Source organism: Aphidius gifuensis, linkage group LG6 (genome assembly GCF_014905175.1).
Source record: "Aphidius gifuensis isolate YNYX2018 linkage group LG6, ASM1490517v1, whole genome shotgun sequence".
Classification (NCBI taxonomy): Eukaryota; Metazoa; Arthropoda; class Insecta; order Hymenoptera; family Braconidae; genus Aphidius; species Aphidius gifuensis.
The window spans coordinates 10,605,942-10,632,570 of NC_057793.1; the positions used below are offsets into that span (position 1 = coordinate 10,605,942).

At 25.8% G+C, this 26,629-nt stretch overlaps 3 protein-coding genes across 3 annotated transcripts; 2 read left to right on the plus strand and 1 right to left on the minus strand.

Annotated features, from left to right (window-relative positions):
• Positions 1-673: 673 nt before the first annotated feature.
• LOC122859824 lies at positions 674-7,082 on the plus strand. Its single transcript, XM_044163512.1, has 10 exons — positions 674-1,230; positions 1,303-1,722; positions 1,788-2,019; positions 2,088-2,313; positions 2,382-2,656; positions 5,264-5,637; positions 5,709-6,131; positions 6,212-6,443; positions 6,511-6,736; positions 6,803-7,082. The coding sequence occupies exons 1-10, from the start codon at positions 814-816 to the stop codon at positions 7,080-7,082; spliced, it is 3,105 nt and encodes a 1,034-aa protein (XP_044019447.1). The 5' UTR covers positions 674-813.
• A 3,604-nt stretch (positions 7,083-10,686) lies between these two features.
• Positions 10,687-13,916, plus strand: LOC122859442 (dynamin-1-like). The gene is made up of 6 exons (XM_044163041.1): positions 10,687-10,718; positions 11,399-11,581; positions 11,644-11,726; positions 11,795-11,941; positions 12,025-12,228; positions 12,318-13,916. The coding sequence occupies exons 2-6, from the start codon at positions 11,436-11,438 to the stop codon at positions 13,637-13,639; spliced, it is 1,902 nt and encodes a 633-aa protein (XP_044018976.1). The 5' UTR covers positions 10,687-10,718; positions 11,399-11,435; the 3' UTR covers positions 13,640-13,916.
• An 8,954-nt stretch (positions 13,917-22,870) lies between these two features.
• LOC122859444 (cleavage and polyadenylation specificity factor 73-like) lies at positions 22,871-25,832 on the minus strand. The gene is made up of 2 exons (XM_044163042.1): positions 25,525-25,832; positions 22,871-25,433 (listed from the first exon to the last, which is right to left on the minus strand). The coding sequence occupies exon 2, from the start codon at positions 25,400-25,402 to the stop codon at positions 23,363-23,365; it is 2,040 nt and encodes a 679-aa protein (XP_044018977.1). The 5' UTR covers positions 25,403-25,433; positions 25,525-25,832; the 3' UTR covers positions 22,871-23,362.
• Between the last annotated feature and the right edge of the window lie 797 nt (positions 25,833-26,629).

Consider the following 26,629-nt stretch of genomic DNA (forward strand, 5'->3'; position numbering starts at 1 on the left):
TAATTATTGAAAATCCATAATATAATCAATAAAATAAAATTTTTTTTATCAATAATTATATAATGTAAACTTGAATTTAAAAATAAAAATAAAAATTGACCTACTTTGGGAACTCTTGAAAAAAATTAAATCAATTGAATAAATGATTACAGATTTATTCTTACATACATTTATTAATGGATATTTTAAAATTATTTTTTAAAATTCACACATTCATTTACTTCCATTTGAATAAGTCTAAAAACATCATGAGCGTTTCAAAAATATTGTTTCTACAATATCCCAGACCTATGACATTGATGTTATAAAAAAAAAATGATAACAAATTTTTTATGTCATTCAAATAGGTATTTTATTACTAAACTTGATTTTATTGTAAGCTATCACAAGGTCAAGGTTTTTAAAATTAACATAAGTTCAATGTACATGTATTATTTGATTAAAACATAATAATTCGTTGATACTTGATAAAAAATTAATCTAAACATTATGTAATAATTAAGTTAACTACAATCATTATATTGATTATTATTTTTTTATTTAACAAACCTACATTGGGACAATTAATTGATAATTTTATCTCCATATAATTAGTAGATTAGATAAATTCAAGGTCCGTTTGTTTTTTGCCTATATAGACTTGATGATTTTGACTTCAAAGTTTGATATTCTTATATGAAACACTGCACTGGTAATACGTTTATATTTCTAGATCATTAATCTGGTGCAGTACATCATTAACTGGTTCGTGTTTTATGTGTTGTGTAATATTTTTTAAGTAGTAAAATATTGTCTATATTGAAACAAGTTAAAATGAAAATATTAGTTAATATTGTAGTGTTATTTTTTATAATAATTAAAATTGATAATTGTATTGGATATAGAATCCTCGCATTATTTCCATTAAATGTAAAAAGTCATTTTAAAATGTATGAAAGATTAATGAAAGGTCTTGTTGAACGTGGACATCAAGTAGATGTTATTAGTAGTTTACCACTCGATACACCAATCAAAAATTATACAGATATTGTATTAGATCCAATAGCTTCCGATCATACTGATGAATTTACTTATGATCTTCTTCCATTGTATAATGGTTTAAGTCAGTTTGAAATAATTGCAACTAAGGCTGGAAACGACATTTGTGATGGGATTTTAAGAAATTCTAAAGTTCAAGATATTATTAATAATCCACCAACAAATCCACCATATGATTTAATCATCATGGAAGTATGTATAAGCATTATTTAATAAATTATTTGTAAACATTTAGGATTTTAATTTATTTGAAATTGTTAATAGCTAGCTGCTGGTAATTGTTTTATTGCATTTGGACATAAATTAAATATACCAGTAGTTGCAGCAAGCTCATCATTTTGGCCATTTACATCAAACATGTTTGGAAATCCTGAGAATTTAGCTGTAACAGCAAATCTATTTACTCATAATTTTGATAGAATGAAATTTTTTGATAGAATGTATAATGTTATTTTTACATTTTATACAAATTATATATTTAATAAACTAAGAGCACCACAAGACGGCATGATTAAAAAAAAATTTGGTCCAAGTACACCTAGTCTGATAGAATTGGAAAAACAATTTGATTTACTTCTCCTTAATACACATCCATCGTTGGAGGATCCAATACCAAGAGTACCAGGATTGATTGAAGTTGGTGGTCTGCATGCTCTGGATGATGATAGCCCTGAATTATCAATGGTACTTTTTTCGTTTATTGTATTAATGATTTAAACTGTATTTTTTAAATTTATATTCCTGAACAGGCTGATAAAAAATGGCTTGATGAGAGCACTGATGGATTTATTTATTTTACGTTTGGATCAATTGCCGTAACAGAATCATTTCCTTTGTCAACAATTCAAGCTTTTTACAAATCATTTGCAAAACTTGCACCATTGAGAATACTTATGAGAGTTAAACGACCAGAAAGACTTCCACCAGGACTTCCAGAGAACATCAAAATTTTTACATGGATATCACAACCCAAAGTGCTCAGTAAGCGTTTCAATTGATTTTAAATTTTATTTTAATTATTTATCTAAATTTATTTAATTAATTTTTAGAGCATAAAAATATTCGTGCATTTATAACACATGGTGGATTAATGGGAACTCAAGAAGCAGTTGCTCATGGAGTACCAATGATTGGTGTACCTCTTTTCTGTGATCAATTTACCAATGTTGATCTATATGTACGAAAAAATATTGCGATTCGGCTGGAACACAAAGAAATAACTGAAAAAAAATTAGATTTTGCGTTGAAAGAAATACTTGAAAATCCAATGTACAGGTACGATTCAAAATCAACTTAAAATTTAGCTCATAGAAATTGTTATTTATTTTTTCTTTCTAATATAGAAACAATGCAAAAAAATTGGCTATCAAATTTCGAGATCGTCCATCAAGTCCTCTTGATACAGCATGCTACTGGATTGAATACATTGGTAGACATGGTAAAAATTCACTGAGATCACCCACTCTAGACTTGGCCTGGTGGCAAGTTCAACTACTCGATGTCTATGCCGCAATTTCACTTGCTATTACAATTATTATAATAATCTCAGTAATATTAGGAAAATACATAATTAAAAAATTCTATTTTTACATTCCAGCATCGGGCGAGAAAAAAAATTGCTAGTTACGATACCAAAAAACTATTAAATACTAAATAAATGCTCGTGATTAATAATGCTTGTTTGTTTTTTTCACATTAATATTTTTGTGTAATATGTTACAGCATTACAATTTACATCGCTGATTAAATAATTGATTGATATTATAAAAATAAATATTTTGTAATAATTTTAAAAAAAATTACTCATTTTCTTTATAAAAAAAAAAACAGATAAATAAATCGAATAAAATGAAAATCAAGCTTATGATACATTTTTTTAAACCATATTCCAGATATTAGAGTTAGTGAAAATTTGTGACTCATTTAAATATTAATATTATCAAATTTTATTCATTCAATTTTAACAGAATGCATAAGTTATTTCATGAATATTTTTTATTAACTAATCATAAAAAAATGTCATAAAAATCATGCAGTATATGGTAATTGACAATACTTAAAAATTTCAATTATACTTCATTAAATGTATTCACAGTTATTTGCTGGTAATTGTTTTATAGTACTTGGACAGCAATTGAATATTCCAATAATTGCTGCGAGTTCACCGCTTTGGCCATGGTCATCAGCGCAATGTTTGGAAATTCTGAGAATTTAACTGTAACAGCAAATTTAATCACTAATAATTTTGATAGATTGAATTTTTTTGATAGAATATATAATGTTATTTTTACATTTTATACAAATTATATATTTAATAAACTAAGAGCACTACAAGATGGAATGATTAAAAAAACATTTAGTCCAAGTACACCTGGTCTGATGAAATTGTAAAAACAATTTGATTTACTTTTATTTCTTCAATACACATCCATCGTTGGACGATCTAATACCAAGAGTACCAGGATTGATTGAAGTTGGTTGTCATAATGTCATTTGGATCATTTGCCGTGGCTGAATTTTCCCTGCATGGAAAAAATACACTGAGATCACCAGCTCTGAACTTGGCTTGGTGGCAAGTTCAACTCATTGATGTCTATACTGCAATGTTATTCATCATTACAATGATTATCATAATCTCAGTAATTTTAATAGAATACATAGTTAAAATATTTTATATATAAATACATTTTATAAAAATAAATGAACACTGTGAAGTTTTTATGGGAAGTCCAGACGTAGCTACGCCATCATTTATCAGATTTATCAAATATCATTATTTAAATACCTCTTCTTTAAATTAAGTATTAATATACCTCAAAGAAGTCATAAAAAAACAACGCCCTGGAATATGTTTCATCGTATTTAAAAAAAACAAATTCAGGGTTTGTTGGCTAAAATCTATTTTTAAATATGTATGTTAACAGTATCACAAAATACCCCTGCATATTAAATAAATAAATTTTTAAAAATTTACACAATCTTTCGATAAAAAAAAATAAATATGAATAAGCATATTTACAGAATGTCAACTAAATCAATGTCATATCAAGCTTATCAAACATTTTTGTATTTTATCATATTGCAGACATTAATGTCATTGAAAATTTGTGATTTATTTATATTTTATCTATTCTATTTTAACAGAATGCATAATTAATTAATCATGATAAATTGTCATAAGAATAATGCAGTTTATGTTAATTGACAATTGATTGTACCTATGAAAATATCACAATTATTTTTTTTTTATATTAATATTTATGAAGGTGTTCCATATAAAATACCTTGCTTCTTCATATTATAAAATTTTATTTAAAAGTATTATCACATGGTTTATAATTCAAATTTTATATTTAATCATTTAATTGGTAACTCGTGTACGATTCAAAGTTATTTTCATGAGCTTCCCAAAAATAAAAAAAATTAAGTAATATAACAAAATCTGTTTTAATAATTTTTTATCCTTATGAAAAATGTTTTAGAGCTACATGATTGACAATGATTGATTATTGTATAACAAGTTCATCAGTAGCTATTTATTATGATTTCCTTACTGGTGTATTACATTGTGATATTTCGACCATGATATTTAAATTACTGATTAAATATTCTTAAAACCTTTGATTTAAAACCAATGGTTTATTATTATCATTAAATAATTATAACGACGATAATACTATGATCATATCAAGCTGATTGATAAAACAATATTTATTATTATTATATGTAAAGTTCACTTATTCTTTTGATACTGAAAAAAAAAAGTTTAAATAATATATTTCTAAAAATTTTAATGTCATGACTCATGACCAAGGCCAGAATGTTTGCCGAACTTCCTGGCTGTGATCATGACTTATTTGTATGTAAATTAAACCAAGATCATGATGAGCTCATCAAACCATTTTTTTTTCTATAATCCACATATGAAAAATTTGTGATTCATTTAAATATCAATAAGTTTTATCTATTCAATTCCAACAGAATACATAATTTATTTTCTGAATATTTTTCATTAATAAATCATGAACAACTGTCATAAAAATCATGCAGTTTATGTTAGTTGACAATTGATTGTAGCTGTAAAAATACCACATTCATCTTTACTATTATATAAAAAATAGCATGATTTTTTAAATTATTAATTTGTTTGAGTTGTAAAATTATTGATCCAATATAAAAATGAAAAATCGATATAATATTTTACTGTTATTTTTCTTAATAATAGTTGAATTTGATAATTGTTTTGGATATAGAATTCTTGGATTATTTCCATTAAATGGAAAAAGTCATTTTAAAATGCCTGAAAGTCTAATGAAAGGTCTTGCAAAACGTGGTCATCAAGTTGATATAATAAGTTTTTTTCCACTTGATATACTAATGCAAAATTATACAGATATTACTATTGAGCCACTTGTTAACGAGTATGTTGATGATTTTAATTATGATATTTTTCCTACATACAAAGATATAATGCAATTTAAAATGTATGCAACTGTGTTTGGTAATGATGTTTGTGAGGGACTTCTTAAAAATTCTAAAGTTCAAAATATAATTAATAATCCACCAACAAATCCACCTTATGATTTACTCATCATGGAAGTACGTATTAATTTTTATTGATAAGTTTACTAATTTAAATATTTAAGTAAATAAATTGTTTGTGTTTATAGTTGTATGCTGCTAATTGTTTTATGGCATTTGGACATAAATTAAACATTCCAGTAATTGGTGTAAGTCCAGCCTTCTTTCCTTGGACATCAGCTATCATTGGAAATCCTGAAAATTTAGCAATAACATCAAATATTTTTCTCAGTACCACTTTTGATAGAATGAAATTTGTTGATAGAATGTACAATGTTATTTTTACATTTTATACAAATTATATATTCAATAAACTGAGAGCACCACAAGACAAAATGATTAGAAAAACGTTTGGTCCAAGTACACCTAGTTTAATGGAATTGGAAAAAACGTTTGATTTATTTCTCGTAAATACACATCCATCATTGAATGATCCAATACCAAGAGTACCAGGATTAATTGAAGTTGGTGGTTTACATGCTCTAGATGATGATAGTGCTGAATTATCAGTGGTATATTTTTTGTTTATTATTTTATTTTTTTATATGAATAAAAGAGTAAGCTGTATTTTTTTAATTATATATATCAACAGGCTGATAAAAAATGGCTTGATGAGAGCACTGATGGATTTATTTATTTTACGTTTGGATCATTTGCCGTTACAGAATCATTTCCTTTGTCAACAATTCAGGCATTTTACAAATCATTTGCAAAACTTGTACCAAAAAGAATACTTATGAGAGTTAAACGACCCGAAAGACTTCCACCAGGTCTTCCGAGCAATGTTAAAACTTTTACTTGGATATCACAAGCTAAAGTACTCAGTAAGTGTTTTGAATCATTTTAAATTTTCTTTTAATTATTTACTTATACTTATTTGATTATTTTTAGAGCATAAAAATATACGAGCATTTATAACACATGGTGGATTAATGGGAACTCAAGAAGCAGTTGCTCATGGAGTACCAATGATTGGTGTTCCACTTTTTACCGATCAATTTACAAACATCGATCTGTATGTAAGAAAAAATATTGCCATTCGCTTAGAACACAAAGAAATATCTGAAAAAAAATTAGATTTTGCTTTGAAAGAAATTCTTGAAAATCCCACGTACAGGTACGATTCAAAATCAACTTGAAATTTAGTGTATAAAAATTGTTATGTTTTTTTTTTTCAATATAGAATTAATGCAAAAAAACTGGCCATCAAATTTCGAGATCGTTCATCAAGTCCACTTGATACAGCATGCTATTGGATTGACTACATTGGTAGACATGGTAAAAATGCACTAAGATCACGGACTTTGGATATGGCCTGGTGGCAAGTTCAACTTCTCGATGTCTATGCTGCCATTATATTCATCATCACAATGATCATTACAATATTAGTAATTTTAATAAAACACCTAGTTAAAAAATTCCATTTCCATACTTCAATATCAGATGAAAAAAAAAATAGCTAGAAATGATAAAAAAAAAAAAAATGTATGACAAGATTAAAACAACAATCGTTTACATGATTACAAATGTTTTTTTTTTATTTTTTTTTTTTATATTGATAATTGAATACATTAAATATGTCACAGCATTATACAATGAATATTGTAATCAATAAAAACTGGCAATAATTTTTTTTATATTTATTCATACTTCTTTTTTTTTTTTTTTCTTGACAAATATAATATCAATATGCACACACAGGGAGAAAGTATTATATGTGCAGCAGTTAGATAGGCTCTTTTAGGCCATTTATAAACACAATAAAAAAATATATATGTAGTTATCACATTGAGAGAAAATCGTTGATCTTAATAACATGTGCATAAAGCTCAAAAAGATGGAGGATAAAGCTACTTGAACTTTGTATTTATACACTGTTTCACATGATGAAAAAATATCAAAAAAATTTATGGAAAAGTTGTAAAAGGTTTATATACAATGAGAATAAATATAGATATATTAATTAGATAAAAAAAATCATTGATTAATAATGTTTATATATTAAAAAATTTAGAAAATATATTTCAATTGTTTTTTTAAATGAGATGAAACTGTATGAATTTATAGTAATTATTAATTACTAATTAATTACTAATTAAATATCGTAACAAAAAAAAAAAACAAAGTTTTTATCTACAAAAAAGAGTCAAGTATTCGAAGTTGTCACTATAATTGTAAGTACATTAATTTAGATTTGACACTAAAAATTTAAAAAAGAAATATATTTTTTTGACGCATATAATTAAGTCTGAACTATTGAAAAAAAAATTTTTTAACTTGACCCCACCTGATGTAAAATACATGTATTGTCTTGAATACTGAAATCTTATTTGGGAAAAACCAGGTAGGGTCAAGTTAAAAATTTTTTTTTTCAATAAGTAGTTCAGACTTAATTACGTGCGTCAAAAAAAATATATTTCAGCGTCAAAAATATATTAACAGTTTTTTTAAGCACAGGGACAATTTGGGTTTAAGACCCCACATTGAAAAATAATTCTAAAAATTGAATTAATTAAAAAATCAATTATTGTCAAAATACTATCCTATTCCAATAAAATCATGTCTTTAAAAAATCAACTCCCTCGACATATAGTTATTATATAATTTTATTATTTAAAAATGGTTAAAAAAAAGAAACGGTCAATGACTAAATAATTATTTTAACTATGATAACATTGAGCTTTTCTCGAGATTTTTTATGTATCTAATAAAAAATCAATTTTAAAAGCAGGACCCTATATTATCATAATCGTAATTTTTGTGTTTTAAACAAATCACTATATATTCAATAATATTTTCTAATTAAATTATTTGATTTTAACCAACGTTATGATATTTGGATAAAAGTTTGTAATTTTTTTTATCTATAAAAAAACGCATGTTTTGCAATACATAGGAATTCACAAAATAGTTTTGTCTATTCTACCGATTTAGTTTCAGTCTCAGATGATCTACGCCGCAGTGTTATGATAGCCGGATCATAGCGTGTAACTTGTGTAGATTTTACAAAACATTTTTTGTAAATTCTACTGATCTTATATCTTTAGTTTTAGCTCATCTCTTCCAGCATTTCATCAACAGCTGAATTAAACTTTGTATACCATATCAACACAATGGTAAAAGAAAATATCCCAACAATGTATTTTAACAATTAAAATAAAAGAACAACAATTAATAATTATTTTTTTACAGTATACAGTTCATTCTGATGTTTCTTTATTCAATATTTCATCCTAATATTGTTTCTGGTACACAAAAATACCAACTGAACAAATTAATGCTTTTACATTTGTTGGAATTAAAGCACCCATAATTGTCTATGTACAAATACACAAATAATATAATTTTTTTTCATTTTTTAACAGTATTAAGTTCGCATCTTTAATTTGCTACGAAAACAAATGAAAAACTTGCAGAAACATTTTTTTCCATAATTTCTAATTTTAATAAAAATTATATTAATATGAATATAAAATCATATGGTGAATTGTATTCATTTGATAAAAATAGACTGCAGTATATGTTTCAAACTATGTCGATTTTTCGAACATAAGCCATTCATATATGTCATTCAATTTTATAGGAATAATTGATCATTATTTGAACTGATATCGAGTCTGCGTTTATTTCAGAATCATATATGATATATAATATTTTATTGTAAAATGATAACTTATCATTGATAAGCACCAGATATAGCGTAATTATTATTATATAACTGTATATTTGTTAAATCGTAAATCGATTTCATCATTTCATTATTCTAGGAGCGTAAAATTTCGAGTTTTTTATCATTGTTCTTTTTTTTTTTTTGCTGCTCAACAAATATATTGGTACAGCTGCAGGGCCGAGAAATCAAAGAAACAAAGATACAACTTTAGCGGAACAGTGCTCCATGAATTCAATGGAACAGCGCCTGAAATCGAAAGGCGCAGTTTTTCCCGTCCTTGACTTTTTTATATTTTCCTTTTTTATAAAATGTATTTATTATTAATTCAAAATTCTTGTTCAATTTATATTGTTATTTATTTTATATTGTTCATTAATCATTATATACCTACTTGATTATATTATAGTTGTTGGCTGTTGTTAAAAATTTGTAAAATACATTTTCATTTATAATTTTTTTTTTTTTTTTAATAAATGAAGAATAATTATAGGATTTTTATAATTGCTCAGTAATTCGTTGATTTTTTTTTTTTTTTTTTTTTTGAAAACAGTTATTAATAATTAGAATAATAAGCTGTTGATTGAAAGAAAAATGTAAATATTCATATTCAAAACATTATAAAAATACTTACATTTAATTGTAAACTTAGATTTTAGTTATCTACCTTAGAGTAAGATTTCAATAAAAATGAATAAAATATAAAAGTTTATCATACTTGAAGTTTTGATATCAACTATTGTATACACCTTCTATAAACCTTCATCAATTGATTATTTAACTTTGACAGTTTTTTTTTATTTGATAATCCACGACGTGATCTGATATTTGAATATTTTAATTTTCAATTTATCGATCATTAATACAAATATTGTCAACATTGATTGACAAGTTGATATAAATATTATATATGTGAACCGTGAGTTTTTTAAATTTATTTTTATTTTATTTCTTAGATGTAAATTATTAAGTATTATTTTTTCAATTACTCATTAGCCATTAATGACTTATTGCCAAGTGAATGGCTTTTTCTTCTTTCTCTGCTTGAACCAACATTATCAGTAACTGACATATTATATTTCAAGTTATTCATTAAATTACAATTCACATAATATAGCAATTTGTTTGTGGTCCCTTCTCTTCGTAGTAAGTATAATATTTTGTTTTATATTTTATTTGTCTCAGAACAAAAGATAACAAATCATGATTGCACTTCGAAGAATCTTTAGGTTTTTTGTTTATGGCATGTTATTTGGTACGATAAATAATAAATAAAAAAAATGAAGTCATTTGAGTACCATGGTGATTTGTTTCTTCTAATTTTATTTGGATAATTATAATTAATGAGTGTTCATTAATCAAGTTAAAAAAAAGTACACTAAGTGTAAAAATTTTTAGTTCATAAATATTTTTCGAACAAATTTCAATTAAAGTAAGTCAATCAAATTTATGTTAAATTTATTAATCAAAACAATTGTTAATTATTAAAATTATTTTAGTTAGTTATAAAAAGGTCATTCTAATTAATACATAGATATAAAATTTGTTATCTACCTTGATATGAATTTTCATATATTTTTAATAATATATTAAAATGTCATTATGTTATATATATCTTCTCTTGGGAATCCCCCGTAGAATACGTGTATATTCTTGATTCTTGGGATTTTTGGGAACCCCCGGCTTCGCAGTTCTGAGTTTGTTAACAGTTTTGTTTAATTTATTAATCTTCAATAACAAAATTATAATTAAATCCAGTTCTTACAGTGTATGTAGTGCTAAAAATAATAAAATACTACTGTAAATACACTTTGCAGTAATAAGATTGTTTACAATAATAACTTTTTCGAAATGATATATACACTATCATTATTAATTGTATTTTTTCATTATTGCATCAACTTATAAAAATTGAGTATATTTATTATTTTCTAATGTCTATGATCTTCAATGTTCAAGAACAAAAATTCCAAATTAAAAACACAATAAAGTTTATGGCTTTGATCATAGCAGCCAAATAATATTTTATCATAATTACAATTACTATCCTAAAAAAAAAACACTCAAAACAAAGTTATATTATTAATTGATTGTTAAATATTTTTCCAATAGATCATAGTCAACACACAAGGAGTAAACTTTATTAACAATGAAAGAATTAATTCCACTAGTAAATAAATTACAAGATTTGTCAACAAAAATTGGAGAATCTCTGGAGTTGGACTTGCCCCAAATTGCTGTGGTTGGCGGACAAAGTGCTGGCAAAAGCTCCGTCCTCGAAAATTTTGTTGGATGGTAAGTTAATGTATCGACTACTTGTTAATTATTTAAAATTAATATACTTTTTTCAATCATAGGGATTTTTTACCAAGAGGAACTGGAATCGTAACTAGACGACCTCTTATACTACAATTGATCCATAAAAGAAGTGGTGATACAAGTGAGTTGAACTTGGAAATATAAACAACCCAAATAATAATATTTAATTTTTTCATTCATTAAAATTAGATTATGCTGAATTTTCTCATACTGGAAATGAGAAATTTGAAATTGATGAAATACGCGATGAAATTGAAGAAGAAACAAGGAGAGAAACCCAAGGAGAAAAAGGAATTTCGAGAATTCCAATAAGGTTGCGAATATATTCACCAAATGGTAAAAATAAAAAATAAAAAACTCGAATTGCAATTCGACATGCATGTTTAAATTTAATTAATTCAATTGTTTACATATTGCAGTACTGAATTTGACTCTGGTTGATTTACCTGGTTTGACTAAAGTACCAGTATTTGATCAACCAAAGGACATTGAGTATCAGATAAGAGGGATGATACTCGAATATATTAGAAAAAAAAATTGTTTAATATTGGCAGTAACACCTGCCAACACAGACCTTGCAAATAGCGATGCACTCAAACTTGCAAAAGAAGTCGATCCAGAAGGTATCAAATATATTATTTAAATATTCATTAATATATTTAATAAAAATTAGTGTATTATATTTTTTAAAATACCTTAATCATTTTAAAAGGCATCCGGACAATTGGTGTTCTTACAAAACTGGATCTTATGGATGAAGGAACTGATGCAAGATTTATTTTGGAAAATAAATTAATACCATTGAAAAGAGGCTATGTAGGTGTAGTAAATAGAAGTCAAAAAAATATCGATGGAGAAATGAATATCAAAGATTCAATAAAAGCTGAAAAAGCTTATTTTGAAAATCATGATGTATATCATGACATGGCAAATAAACTTGGTACTTCATATTTACAATGTATATTGAATCAACAACTTGAAATACATATTCGTAACACCCTACCAGATTTCCGTGATAAATTCTTAATGCATCAGCAAAAACTTCATGATGATCTTAAAAAATACAGAAAGTATTTAATGATTGATGAGTCATCAAGTGAAACTGGATTATTAATGCAAATTTTGAAAGAACTACGTGTTGAATTTGATAATGCCATGGGAAATTTTGAGTACTATGAGTTATCAAAAACACCAAACATTGGATGTAAAATTTTTGATATATTGCATACAAAATTTCCATCGCAGTTCTCAAGGATCACTTATCATAGTCCCTCAAGAGCTGAAATCGACTTGGCTATAAAAAACATACGTGGATACAAGGTTGGTATTTGGACTCCAGATATCGTATTAAAAGCACTTGTTAAAAAACAATTCAATGAATTTAAACTACCTAGTTTTGTATGTGTTGATGAAATTGTACAAGTGCTTTGTGATGGTTTTCATTTATATACTCGTAACTTATCTCATTTTCCAAAATTACGTGATGAAGTTTGTGGAATAATTACGTCTCATATTAAAAACCGTGAAAAAATATGCAAAGAAGTGCTTCAACAATTTATTGATATAGAATCGGGTTATATAAATACCAACAATGATGATTACAAAATATTGCTTAATAAAAAAAAACGAAACTCACATGTGCAGGATGATCATGACAAAGTAAAAATCTATGTTGATACATATTTGGAACACGCAAATAAAACTGTAAAAGACTTTGTACCAAAAGCAATTGTATGGATAATTATTGATGATTGTAAAAAATTTATTGATACAGAATTACCGAATTCTATATTACAAAATAAAAATTTTCTTTCATTGATGGAGTTTTCACAAGATGAAAAAAAAGAATATGACGAAATACGTAGTATTTATGAAGCTTGCACAGAAGCTTTGGAAATAATTGGTGATAGACCACCTGTTGTGGAATCAGACTTCAAACCTGCAACACAAATTCAACAACCAAACATTGCAACAACCTTGTGGAAAAGAATCATGATATTTTTTTCAAAATGTTTTTTAAATGAAACTAATTAAGTTTTTTTATCAGAACTTTAAATTTAAAGTTTGGCATACTCTTAATCAAAAATAAAAGATCTAATTATCGGTTTTTTAAATTTACTATATTAAACACATTTGAAAGAAAGATTTCTGTCAACAATCATAAATGATGATTGTATTTTATTTATAAACAATATAAAGTTTTCTACTTTAATTAAATATTTATCTTTTGAATCCCCAGTAACAATTGGATCTAACCTGGACGAGAATTCATGTACGAACAAACTATTTCCAAGTCAGGGTAATAATAAATACTGTCTTGAAGAATCAAAAATGCAATGTAAATCATTTTATTATCTCTTTTTTTATACTCTCTTTTAATGCAAGTTCATGAAAAATAAAACAATTATTGTATTTTTTTATATCAATAAAATGAATATAATAAAATAACTTTAATAATCGTTTATTCGTTTTCTTCATTGCTTTGAATATTACTTTTTTATATTACGATTTTCAGGGATACACCGGACGATAAATATTTATCAACTTTGAAAACCATTTACGTATTTCAAGTTTTATATAATTAAAAAAAAAATTATCATAAAGCGATCATTATATTCCACAGTAAATTTTGGGTACTTCCAATTTATTTTTAATTATAAATGGTGAGTTTTTTAACAGAATACATTTTATCTATATTTTACCTATCTATTTTGTCAATAAAACAAGTATGTTTAAAAAAAGAACAAGTATACATTCGAACTAATACATATTCTTTGTCAAGTTTTGTAACTATAATATTATAGACAGTCTTGATCAGTCTTTTAAGAATTAATTTCAAATGATTATGTATCGAAGTTATCACACAAATAATCAGTCCAAGTGTTTACATGAATACAAACTGTTTACTTTTACATAATACTCAAAACTATTGAATGAATAAAAAAATAATTATATATGTACTTGAAGAAAATCAATATTTTATTGTCATTATACAATTTTGATAATGTTTCACAATAAAAAAAATTGAGTAACGAACACTTTTTGTTGATAATTTAAAAAAAAATTAAAGCTTGGTTATAAAAATTGGAAAAAAAAACCAAAACAAAAGTGATTAAAGTCAATTATTTGGAACGACGTATAGAGAAACTTTAGTCAGAATTTTTAATATTGCTCGCTTTGTATTTTTTACAGACAATAGCTAATTTATTGAAAAAATAAAATAATAATGGAATAACATTTTTTCGAAAATACAATATATTATTAAATGGGTGCGTTTTTTCGTAAGAAATTGAATGGTAAAGCCAAGTAGAATTACTTTTCGGGTATATACACTTCGATGAAATTGATGCTTACTGAAATAAATTTATAGCACATGCACGTGACGTATTTATTAAAAAAAATATACTTTATATTAATCTCGAACGAAATACGAATCTACACAACAATTGAATTCAAAATAGAAAAAAGATCTGATAACGTTTGTTGGGGCGTGTGGCCCGCGTTACCCGTTGAAAATTAAAAATTTTCAATACTCCGGCTAGGGCCATTGTTGTTTTTATTGCTTAGATATAATTTAATTGTTAAGCAAATATTAAACATTTAAGTATATCAAAGAAAGATACTCCAAGTGAAAAAATATATCTATTGGAAATGAAATATATTTATTTTATATTTAGAAAAAATTTAGAAAAATATGAATTAAATTTAAAATATATACAGTTTGGACATACTAAAATGAAATTGAAAAAATTCAGAAAAGATTTAGAAAAAATATAAACTAAATTTAAAATATATACAGTTTTGAACATACGAAAATTAAATTAAAAAAAAATTTACAAAAAATAAAAAAAAATCAAGAAAAAATTTAGAAAAAGCTTAATTTTAGTATGTCCAAACTTGAACATTTTCTGAATTTAATTTATATTTGTTCTAAATCTTTTCTAAATTTTTTCTAAATTTACTTTTAGTATGTCCAAAACTGTATATCCATTAAATTCAATTTATATTTCCATTAAATATAAATTAAATATATTTTTTCCACTTGGGTATTTTAATTTTAGTTAAATATTTAGATGATCATTAAAACGAAATTTACCGTAAGATAGATCATATACTAACATAAAAAAGGGATTTCATTTTTCATGGTTCCAGATATGTTCAATTAATTGATCAATAAAAATTATAAACATTTAATTATATTTAGAGATGCCGCGATAATCGATAATATCGCGACAAGGCGATACGATATTTGACTGACGATAACCGATAAAATTATCGTGTCATCGCGATAATGTCGGAAAAAATATACATTTAAATCAAAGCAATATTTTCATATTGTTGAACTCCAGAAAATATTAAATTAAAGAAAAAATAGATTACTGCAACATATAATATTAGATACATATTAATCTAACAATATGAAAGTAATATAAATTATAATAATATGATAACTAATAATAATTTTATATGAATTATATAAACCGTTGTTGCATGTGTTATATTTTTTTTTTAATTTGGTTTTCAAGTTTTTTTTCAATATTATTTGCCAATGAACTTTTAAACCATGAATTTAAACATAATAAATTTTGACTATAATAATTTTTACTTAGATAATTCATGTAATTTACTTATTGTCCTTAAGATAATTCTTCCTGCTTTTATAATGTTTTTGTATGCAAAAAATATTTTAAAATTTCCCTGTAAATTATACTCAAACAAAAAAATTATCGTCGATCATGTCGATAATACCCGATACGATACGACAACACCTATGACGATACGATAATAAGACGACACGATAATCCGATTTTTGTCGAATTTTTAGACGACACGATACGATAATCAGCCAATTATCGTATCGTATCGTATCGCGGCATCTCTCATTTATATTTTCTTTTATTTTTACAAATATTTCAATCGTTTTTTTATAATTTTACAATTAATTTCGGATTTATAATAAAAAATACAACTCTTTAATAATATTAGGATACAAAGATATTTTACTAACAATTATTTGAATTTCTTATAAAATATATTACAATAAGTAGTAATAAAATATCTTCGTTTCTTAAGGTGACTGTATTTTTTATTTTAATTTTTAGATTCAAAAAAAGGTTAAATAATTTATTCCAAACTTTTGCATTTAAAAATTTATTCTGATTATAGAAAAGAAACAAAGAAGGTGTAACTAATCGTTTCGATATTATAAGTACACATTGGTAAGAATCAGCTTACATATAATAATTCAATGTATCTGAATATTACTGAATATAATCGATGCATATTTTCTGAGTATTGCTTTCAGAGTGGATTTTATTCTGCCCAAGTGAAAAAAATATGTTTATTTTATATTTAGAAAAAATTTAGAAAAAATATGAATTAAATTTAAAATATATACAGTTTTGGACATACTAAAATTAAATTTAGAAAAAATTCAGAAAAAATTTAGAAAAGATTTAGAAAAAATATAAACTAAATTTAAAATATATACAGTTTTGAACATACGAAAATTAAATTTAAAAAAAATTTACAAAAAATAAAAAAAAAATTAAGAAAAAATTTAGAAAAAGTTTAATTTTAGTATGTCCAAACTTGAACATATTCTAAATTTAATTTATATTTGTTCTAAATTTTTTCTAAATTTACTTTTAGTATGTCCAAAACTGTATATCCATAAAATTTAATTTATATTTCCATTAAATATAAATTAAATATATTTTTTCCACTTGGGTGGTTTCAATTTTTTTAAATCTACCTTCGATTAGTAATTTCATAAATAATTTTCTCGATGCTTGTTGACTGAACAATATTTTTTTGCATAATATGTTTGTCTGTGTTATAATTTTTTTCACATTCCTGTTTTGTTCAGAGATTCCATAGATAATTTTGTGAATGTTTGTTGACCGAAAAGCTTTTTGTATTTATGTTTTTATATCACTAGCGCCCTCGCCGGCCGCAAGCGGCCGCCTCAGTTGTTTCTATGCTATATGCTAAATTCCAATGACACGTCATCATGTGGTGTTATTAACAAAAAAAAAAAAAAAAAAAAAACAATGAAATTTTTAATTAGAGAAAAAATTAATTTATAAATAATATTCGACGATGACTAATAGAATGCTTGAGCCCAGCCCGCGGATACGAAATTAAAAGCCTTTTGATTTGTACTAATTTTTAATAATGTCAACAATTATTTTATTTACACGTTATTGAAAGGTGGAGGACAGGTTAATTTTTTTCAAATTGACTCGGAACATGCAAAAGTTGCTAAATGATCAGAATTATTTTGTATTAATTTGAGCTATTAACATCGGAATTATTCACCTGAAGAATAACGACAAAAAAAAAAAAAAGTTACTCCAAAAAATGTTTATATACAATAGACAGACGCATGGTGCTTTAAATGATAGATCCTTTTTCCATTTATTTCCTATCTATTTCAAAGAAAAGGGCAATTCTGGTGGAAATATTTCTCCGGCATTACTCCGTTTTTGGTCCATTTCTTGAGAAATTACTCTGACATGAGATCAATGCTGGATTTTTGTCTCCTTCATTGATCTCATGCCGAAATAAGTTTGCCGGTACTAATTTCATGCCGACGAAATTACTCCGGCATCAATCTCATGTCGGAGGAATGCAGAACTGCAGGAGTAATGCCGGAGTAATATTTCCACCAGGGAAAAGCTACAACTTGTATCAATAAAATAAAAAGTTACACCTCAATAACAATAACATAGATTGTAAATTAAAATTTTTTAGCTCACGTCTTTCTCATCAAAAATAATAAAACATTGTTTAAAATTTTAAAAATATTTTTTATTGAAGGCAATATGTTAATCAATAATTGTCGTATAATAAAACAATTTTTTTTCATCTATGGTCTGTCATCATCTGCTATTTATTGTAAGAAGAAATAGCTTACTCTAAATTTTAATTCACAATAATTTGTTATTATTATTGATGTATGAATTCCGATTTTATGAGTGCAAAATAGCTATTTTGCTCTTTTCTTTAAATTAGATAAGAATTCAATTAAAAAGACCCCATGCGTTTGTATATGAACATTTTAGAGCAAATATTTTATTTTTGTCGTTGTTTTTGAGGTAAAAATCCAATGTTTGTACAAATTAGTACAATAAAATATTCTGATTATTTAACAAAGTATTGTAAATTTAAATTCTCGAGTAAACTATTTTTTTTTAATACTATTAAAGTACGAATCCTGCTTTCATTGATTCAAATAAGCTCATGACTTTTTTTTCGAGAATAAAGAAAAAAATTATCTATCATTATTTATTATCCGAGGTGCCATGCAATTGTTAATAATCAATTTTCGTCAAATAATTTTTTTCTATTCTTTTCAATTGAAGGACAAATTCTGTTATTAATAATATAAATTAACCCATGACTTTTTCTTTAAGAGTAAAAACAAATCATTCAATAACATTTATTTTTTAAGGCACCATGGAATTGTTATTAAACAATTACATGACACCTCAAAATAATAGAATAATCCTTTTAAATAATTCTTTTTTATCTTTGGAGAGAAAAACGTTGGCTGATAATATCAGAATTCGTACTTCAGTGGAAAATAATATGAAAAATTGTTAATTAACGATTGCATGTCACCTCGAACAATTGTTAACATTTATTTATAAATATTGTTGAATTATTTTTTTTTTTTCTTGAAGAGAATGTCGTGAGTTTATTTAAACCGATGAATGCAGGTTTCGTACTCTAATAATGATTGAATAAAAAAATCTGATTACTTCAAAATTTTAATTAACAATACTTTGTTATTATTGTTAATTATGTACAAATCTTGATTTGATTCTTACAGGTTCGCGTGCCCTATTTGAAAATGAATCTATCTTTTTTTTTTGTGTTTGGATGTAGTTTTTTTTTTCAATTTTTCATTATTTTTTTATTTATAACACATTAGCTCCTTTTTTATTTATAACAATTCAATTAAATATTGGTAAATCATTTGAAGGTTATGGGCATTAATATTTTTTGACAGATATAAAATGTTGTTATAATCACATATGTCAACACACACATACATATCTATATGCAATTAGCGCCACCTATATCAATTTATACGACATGCACGTGACCTTCTGATACCCCAATCAGATTCCAGTAAATTCAAAAATGAGGCGCTAAGTTTGAAAAATGAAGCGCCAAGTTCAAATTTGGATGCGCACGCAAAATGCGACGCCATGACACCAATGCTTTTTTTATTTAAGGATAATTTTCATGGAAATTTTTTATTTTATTAAAAGACTTGTCATGAATAACTTCTCAATGCTTGTTGATCCCAATCGATAATTTCTTTAAAATCTACCTTCAATTTTTTAAAATCTACCTTCGATTAGTAATTTCATAAATAATTTCTGAACAAATATATAGTTCTGAATATAATTTAAATAATTGAATCTAAAAAAAAAAATACATAGTTATACGAGTTACAATTAATAAAAAACTGAACATTTGTAGATATTTTTAAACTATAAACCAAAAATACATGTTCGATTTAGAAAAAAAATAATAATAAAAATTCATCAAAGAATATTAAAGAAAAAAAAAAAATTGACCGTGAAACGACGAACAAGCAATACTACCAATGGTAAAAAAAATGAAAAGAAAAATAACCATGGATGTTATTGAGCCTGCAGTCCAATTCACAGGGCATTACAATTTGGGGCTTTTTCCCTCCACTGGCGGCGCTTGTGAAGCTTTTGTATGTAAAATAGCGGCAAAAAATAGCCCTAAATTGTAAAAAATTTGCCCTGTGAATTGGACTGCTGATATACACTGTCCGTTTGTACGATTTAATGTAAGACCAATTATTACTAGATTTAAATTATAACTAGCTATACACAGTCGATAAAGAAGATTTCTTTTTCAAGGTTTTTCTTTTTTCCTCGATATTTTTTACAACCGAAAAAGAATAAAAAAAAACGGGCAATAGAGTTTTTCAAAACTTTTTTTGGAGCCTTATAAACATTTTATTTCAACTCGATGATGACATTTTTTGGTCCGTTTTTTCGATTTTTTTTTCGGCGAGCCATAACTTTTGTTATAATCAAGATAGGGAGTTCGTATTAGGCTCAAATTATGCGCCTTAAAAAAATCTAGTGACGGCATTATGGGTTTTTTTTTCTCTCGATAACGGTTTTCGAGCAAAAAAATTAAATATCCGAATTTTTTGTCAAATTTTGAAGTTTTTTTTTTTTTTCTCAAAAACTATTATAGATAGAGGAAAAAACCCATTATGCGGGCGATAGAGTTTTTTCAGACGCATAAAATAAGCCTTATACGAAGTCTCTCTTTCGATTTTGCGTTGAGTTATTCATTGCGCCGTTTTTCAGTTTTTTTTCGGCGAGCCATAACTTTTGTTATAATTAAGATAGGGAGTTCGTATTAGGCTTAAATTATGCGCCTCGAAAAAATCTAGTGACGGCATGAAAGGTTTTTTTCTCTCTTAATAACGGTTTTCGAGAAAAAAAATTAAATATCAGAATTTTTTTTTTCAATTTTATAGTTTTTTTTTTTTTTCTCAAAAACTATTTCAAATGGAAAAGAATTTCGCAAAGCGGGCGATAGAGTTTTCTGAGACACATAAATTGAGCCTAATACGAAGTCTCTACTATGATTTTGCGTCGAGTTATTTATTGCGCAATTTTTATAACTAGTAAAATTTTCACATAAAAACGTATGTACTATTTTAAGTTACGTAATTAATAATTTAAAAATAATGAAATATAAAACAGAAAAGATTTACGAACAAAAAACCTCTGGTGATGAATACTCTCCGATGGATAGTTTAGACACCACAAATTTTTAAGTAAGAAAAAAAATTTTTTCAAAATTTACATTTTAATTTTTTGACTAAAAACTATTATCAATAGAGCAAAAAACCTATTACGCGGGCGATAGAGTTTTTTAATGCGCTTCTTTTGAGCCTAGTACGAAGTCTCTCGGTTACTTAGTTCGTAAGTTATGAGCTTTTTTTTTTTTTCGCCGATGAATTCAAGACTGCGGCTGAGCCTATGGCTCCTAGCCTCCGTAATAAATTATTAAAAAACGATAAAAAAGTATCTTGTTAATAATTTATTTATTATGTAGTAAAAAATATTTCAATTGTCAACTTTTATTATTTTTGATGCTCAATTTAATACAATGAAAATGGCTTTGTGGTAAAAAGCCTAACTTAATGAAATAAGAGGTGCAGTGTGCTTTTGGCTCAAGGGAATTATTTGCACGTCTTATAATATATTAAACACTGTGCGGTTGGTGCACTTGTACGCAATCCGAAATTTATATATACTCAGCACGTTTTTTTTATTTAAATATATAAAGCTTTAATCAACCCATGGGCCACAAATTTAACAAAGATAGTTATTTAAATTTTTATTTTCATTGTAATAAATTTAAGGTTCCTTTTTTAATTAACTTAATTGCAACGGCTAACTTGATTAAAATCAGTAAATTTTTTACCTGGAAAATGTGAAAACTCGGCTACTCTACATGTATATAAAAAAAAATAAAAAAATCATTTAAATAATCATCAAAAAATGTAAATTTATTACTATATGTTAATTTGATCAAATTTTTGTTTCATTTAAATTGACTCTCTGATGTTATTTTTTTGATTAATATTTTCTGGATTTGATGTCATAATATGTATAATATACCAACGAGATTTCAATATTGTTGTTTCCACCTTAGGTTTTGTATAGAAACTTAAATTTCTTGGGTTATCAATAGGTCAGTCTTCTAAATATGTAAAAAATGTAATTCAATTAATCTAATCAATAGTGTTTTGGTTGTTTTTTTTTGTAAAATTTGTACTTGCTATACTCAATCTTCATTGATTATGTAATTGAAAGAAAATTTAAAAAAAGTCAAGATTCCATACGAAGAGGTGGTTATTTAGTATTGCAACCATATGATGAATTAATCTATGAAATTGATGGACACGATTTCGAAAATGTTGCTGGAATCATCGAAAAATATATATGGAACATCATTGGAGTTATCAGTGCCTTTGCCAGTCGAAGTCATAATCGGACTTACATGGGTAGATTTTCAAAAATATAAATTTTAATTTCATACTTTTTTTAAAATAAATTAACTATAAACGCTATTGCAAAATTATCGAATAATCATTATGTGTAAGGCTGTACAATTAAATTATACAAAAAAAAAAAAAAATATATATATACATAAGTACAAATGGAATGAAAATAAGAAACAAAATAATGTATTTTTATGAAATTATATTAAATTGTATATTTTATTTAAATAGTAATAATTAACATGATAATTGTTTGATTTATTAAATCATTGAATAAATATAATAAAAAAAAAAAAAAATTAATACTCGAAAATAATAATGAAAAAAATATATAATTAAATTTTAATATGAATATAATTAAATAAATATGTTGATTCTGTTATTAATACATCTGATATTTCAGCAGCCATCAAATAATTATCTTTTTATCTAACAAAATCAACAGTATATAATCTTTTAACACCAGCAATTTCAATCATAAACATTGCTGCACTAAGTACATGACCATCATTATAGGCCCAAAATTTTATACCAAATACATTTTTTTCTTCACGAAAATTTATCGTTTCAATTTTATCCAAACTTGCTTTACGATAAAATTGAGTATACAGCATTTGTTCAGTTGCAATATTCTTAACTTTAATATAATCAGATAATAGCAAACAATAAATATATAATTAAATTGAATCACAAGTTGGTGCAAGTGATTGATGCAATTGGGTAACAGCAGTTTTGACAATTTGTTCAAACGTATCATCCTCTGGACATGATACTTCAAGACTTGTTAAATCAATATGTGCTTTTTTATCATCAACAGTGACATATAATTTTTCACCTTCAAATATTCTTGGTACTGATTTTTCACCAAACATTTCTTGTAACATTTCAATGAGACATTCTTTAAAATGCATATGATCCATTTTAGTTGGTGCTGGTAATATTTTTGGTGGTGTTTCTAACATTTCAGATTGTAATAATGCAACAACAATTGAATCAGCATACATATCATTAACTGGTGTTGCAATCCATTCAAGTGTTACAACTTTACCATCGATAGTAACATCAACATTATTAAATACTCTTATTTTTTTATCATTAATAATATCAAGTGCACCAGATATTTGTTGTAGTAAATGTTTAAGTACAGACCATGATGAATTAAAAGCAATACTTTGTCTTTGTACAATTTGTGCAATACCCATATCAGTATATTTTGATAAATCAGATGGTGCTAACATATGATAGCTAAAATTTCTTTTAACAATAACACCAGATAAAATTTGTCCTGGTTTTGGTGTATCAATAGCAAGTGTACCCACAACCTTAGCTGTTTTTTCACCAGAAAAATATAATTTAACTGCAACAGTATTTCTTGGGTTATGTATTTCGATTGTTGTTGATGGATCATCTTCATATTCACGTTGCAATGCTGCTTTTAATCTTCCCATTTCATAAGCTTCACCATGTACCAGTACAACATGTCGTGGTTTTAAAATTCTTATAAATTCAGATGTTTGTTGATAATCTGTATGTGCTGAAAATGATATTTGATGTACAGACATTTTTAATGGTAATTTTTCTCCACTCAACGTTTCAATATCTTTTGGTTCAGATAGAATTGTTTTAGCAAGTGTACCCTCAACACAATATCCAGAAATAATAACACCATTAGTAGCATCAGTACACCATGATTCAAATAATTCTCTTGATAAACCAGTTTGCATCATACCTGGTGATGCCATGATAACACAAGGACCAATATAATCAAAATAATCAATATCTTTCAAATATGATATGTGTTTAAATACAAATGGATTATTAATTGCAACTTGACGACGTATTTTATCATTCATTGCATTAACATATGTTTGATAAACAGTCATACATTTTTTAGCAAGTGATGATGCATAATATATTGGTATTTCATGTAGCTCTGGATGTAATGCCCAATATTCATCAAGTATTAATAATAATTCTTGTGCTCTACCTAGGGCAAATACTGGTAAGAGACATTTACCACCACGATTAACAATTTCATGGACTAAATTTGTAAATCTATTCTCTCTATCTTCACGTTCTTCATGTATAACTGTGCCATATGTTGATTCTGTTATTAATACATCTGTATGTACATTTGGTATTTCAGCAGCCATTAAATGACGATCTTCTTGTCTACTAAAATCACCAGTATATAATATTTTAATACCAGCAATTTCGATCATAAACATTGCTGCACCAAGTACATGACCAGCAACATAGGCCCAAAATTTTATACCAAATACATTTTTTTCTTCATGAAAATTTATTGTTTCAATTTTATTCAAACTTGCTTCAAGATCAGATTGAGTATACAGCATTTGTTCATATGCAATATTTCTGATTTTAATGTAATCAGATAAAAGCACACGATAAATTTCTTTTGTTGCATGTGTCATAAAACAACGTCCTTTAAAACTTGTATTTTTAAAAAACCATGGTAATGCACCACAATGATCCAAATGAAAATGTGATATTAATAATAAATCTATTTCATCTGGTTCAATTAAATCAATGAATGGCAATGCATCCATACCTGATAAACCTGGATGAATACCACAATCAAGCATTATTTTTTTTCCTTTAAATTCAAGCATTATACAAGATCTTCCGACTTCCTGACCAGCACCCAATGGTTTAATTGACAATAAATCACTCTGCTCTGCTGGTACATAATCCATTTTTTGTCCACGTTTTGATGTTACCTTTAAACTATAATTATTTTTTTTAATTTTCACATTTTTTAAAATCATATATATGATAATAATATTACTATATTGTGTCTATAGATTTGTCAACTTACTTTTTAGGTTAGAATTGATTTGTTTGCTTGTTATCAATTTAATTACTCAATTATTATTGACACAACTATAATCATAATCAATGATAAATAATAATATCAATATTAAATTACTTTATTTTTAGATATTTTTGAAATTATTTAATTATAGTTTTTTCTTATTTATTTGGCGTTGTTGCAATTAGCTCCCAGAGTGGGTGTATATAAATTTACAAAAAGAGTGGGCTGAAATTTTCTGATATCTGATACCTCAAATAATTAGCGATTTAACACAATTTGGTGTTGCCTACTCAGCTCACAGCTGTACTCACCGCAACTCACCGAGCCGTCGGCTTTTTGGTTGTGGTTCGGAGCAGTTCAGAGTAGAACTTCGGACTCACTCGGAGTCGGATCTGTCGGGTCGGAATTCAGCTTATGGTAGATGCTGCATGCAGCGTTGTGCTCATGGTATATATTTGAATATCATGATGTATATAATGGAGTATTAATAATAAATAATATATGTGAACCTGATCGTAAATTATTGTAAACAATAACCAATTTTTAATAATTATTGTTAAGACTATACATTTTACAAATATTTTTTTTTTCAATATTTTTTATTATTATATGAAATGCATTGGTTTATATACACTGGTTGAAATATTTCTCCGACTTTTCTCTGCCATTTCTCCACCTTTTTACGAAAATGACTCATAGTTGGAGAAATTTGTCCGCCTAAAATTTACTCCAACTTTTCTCCAATTATATTCGATTGTCTGCCTTTTTCGTAGTAAAATTAATTTTAACAATAAAAAAGTCTAAAATTCATTGAAATTCATTTATTAATTATTATTATTTATATTTATTAATAATAATTAAATAATAAATAAATGAATTTCAATGAATTTTAGAGACTTTTTTATTGTTAAAATTAATTATTCGCTGCGAAGAAAAGGCGGAAAAAAGTTGGACAAAAGTCGGAGATATGGTGGAGAAAAGTTGGAGTGAATTTTTAATAAATTATTAATAATTATTGCTATTGTTATAAATAAATGTCTTTTTTACAAGTCTGGCTTTGCTCTGGCTTTTGTATAGGGCTTCATGTGGTACCGAGACCGAGACCAAG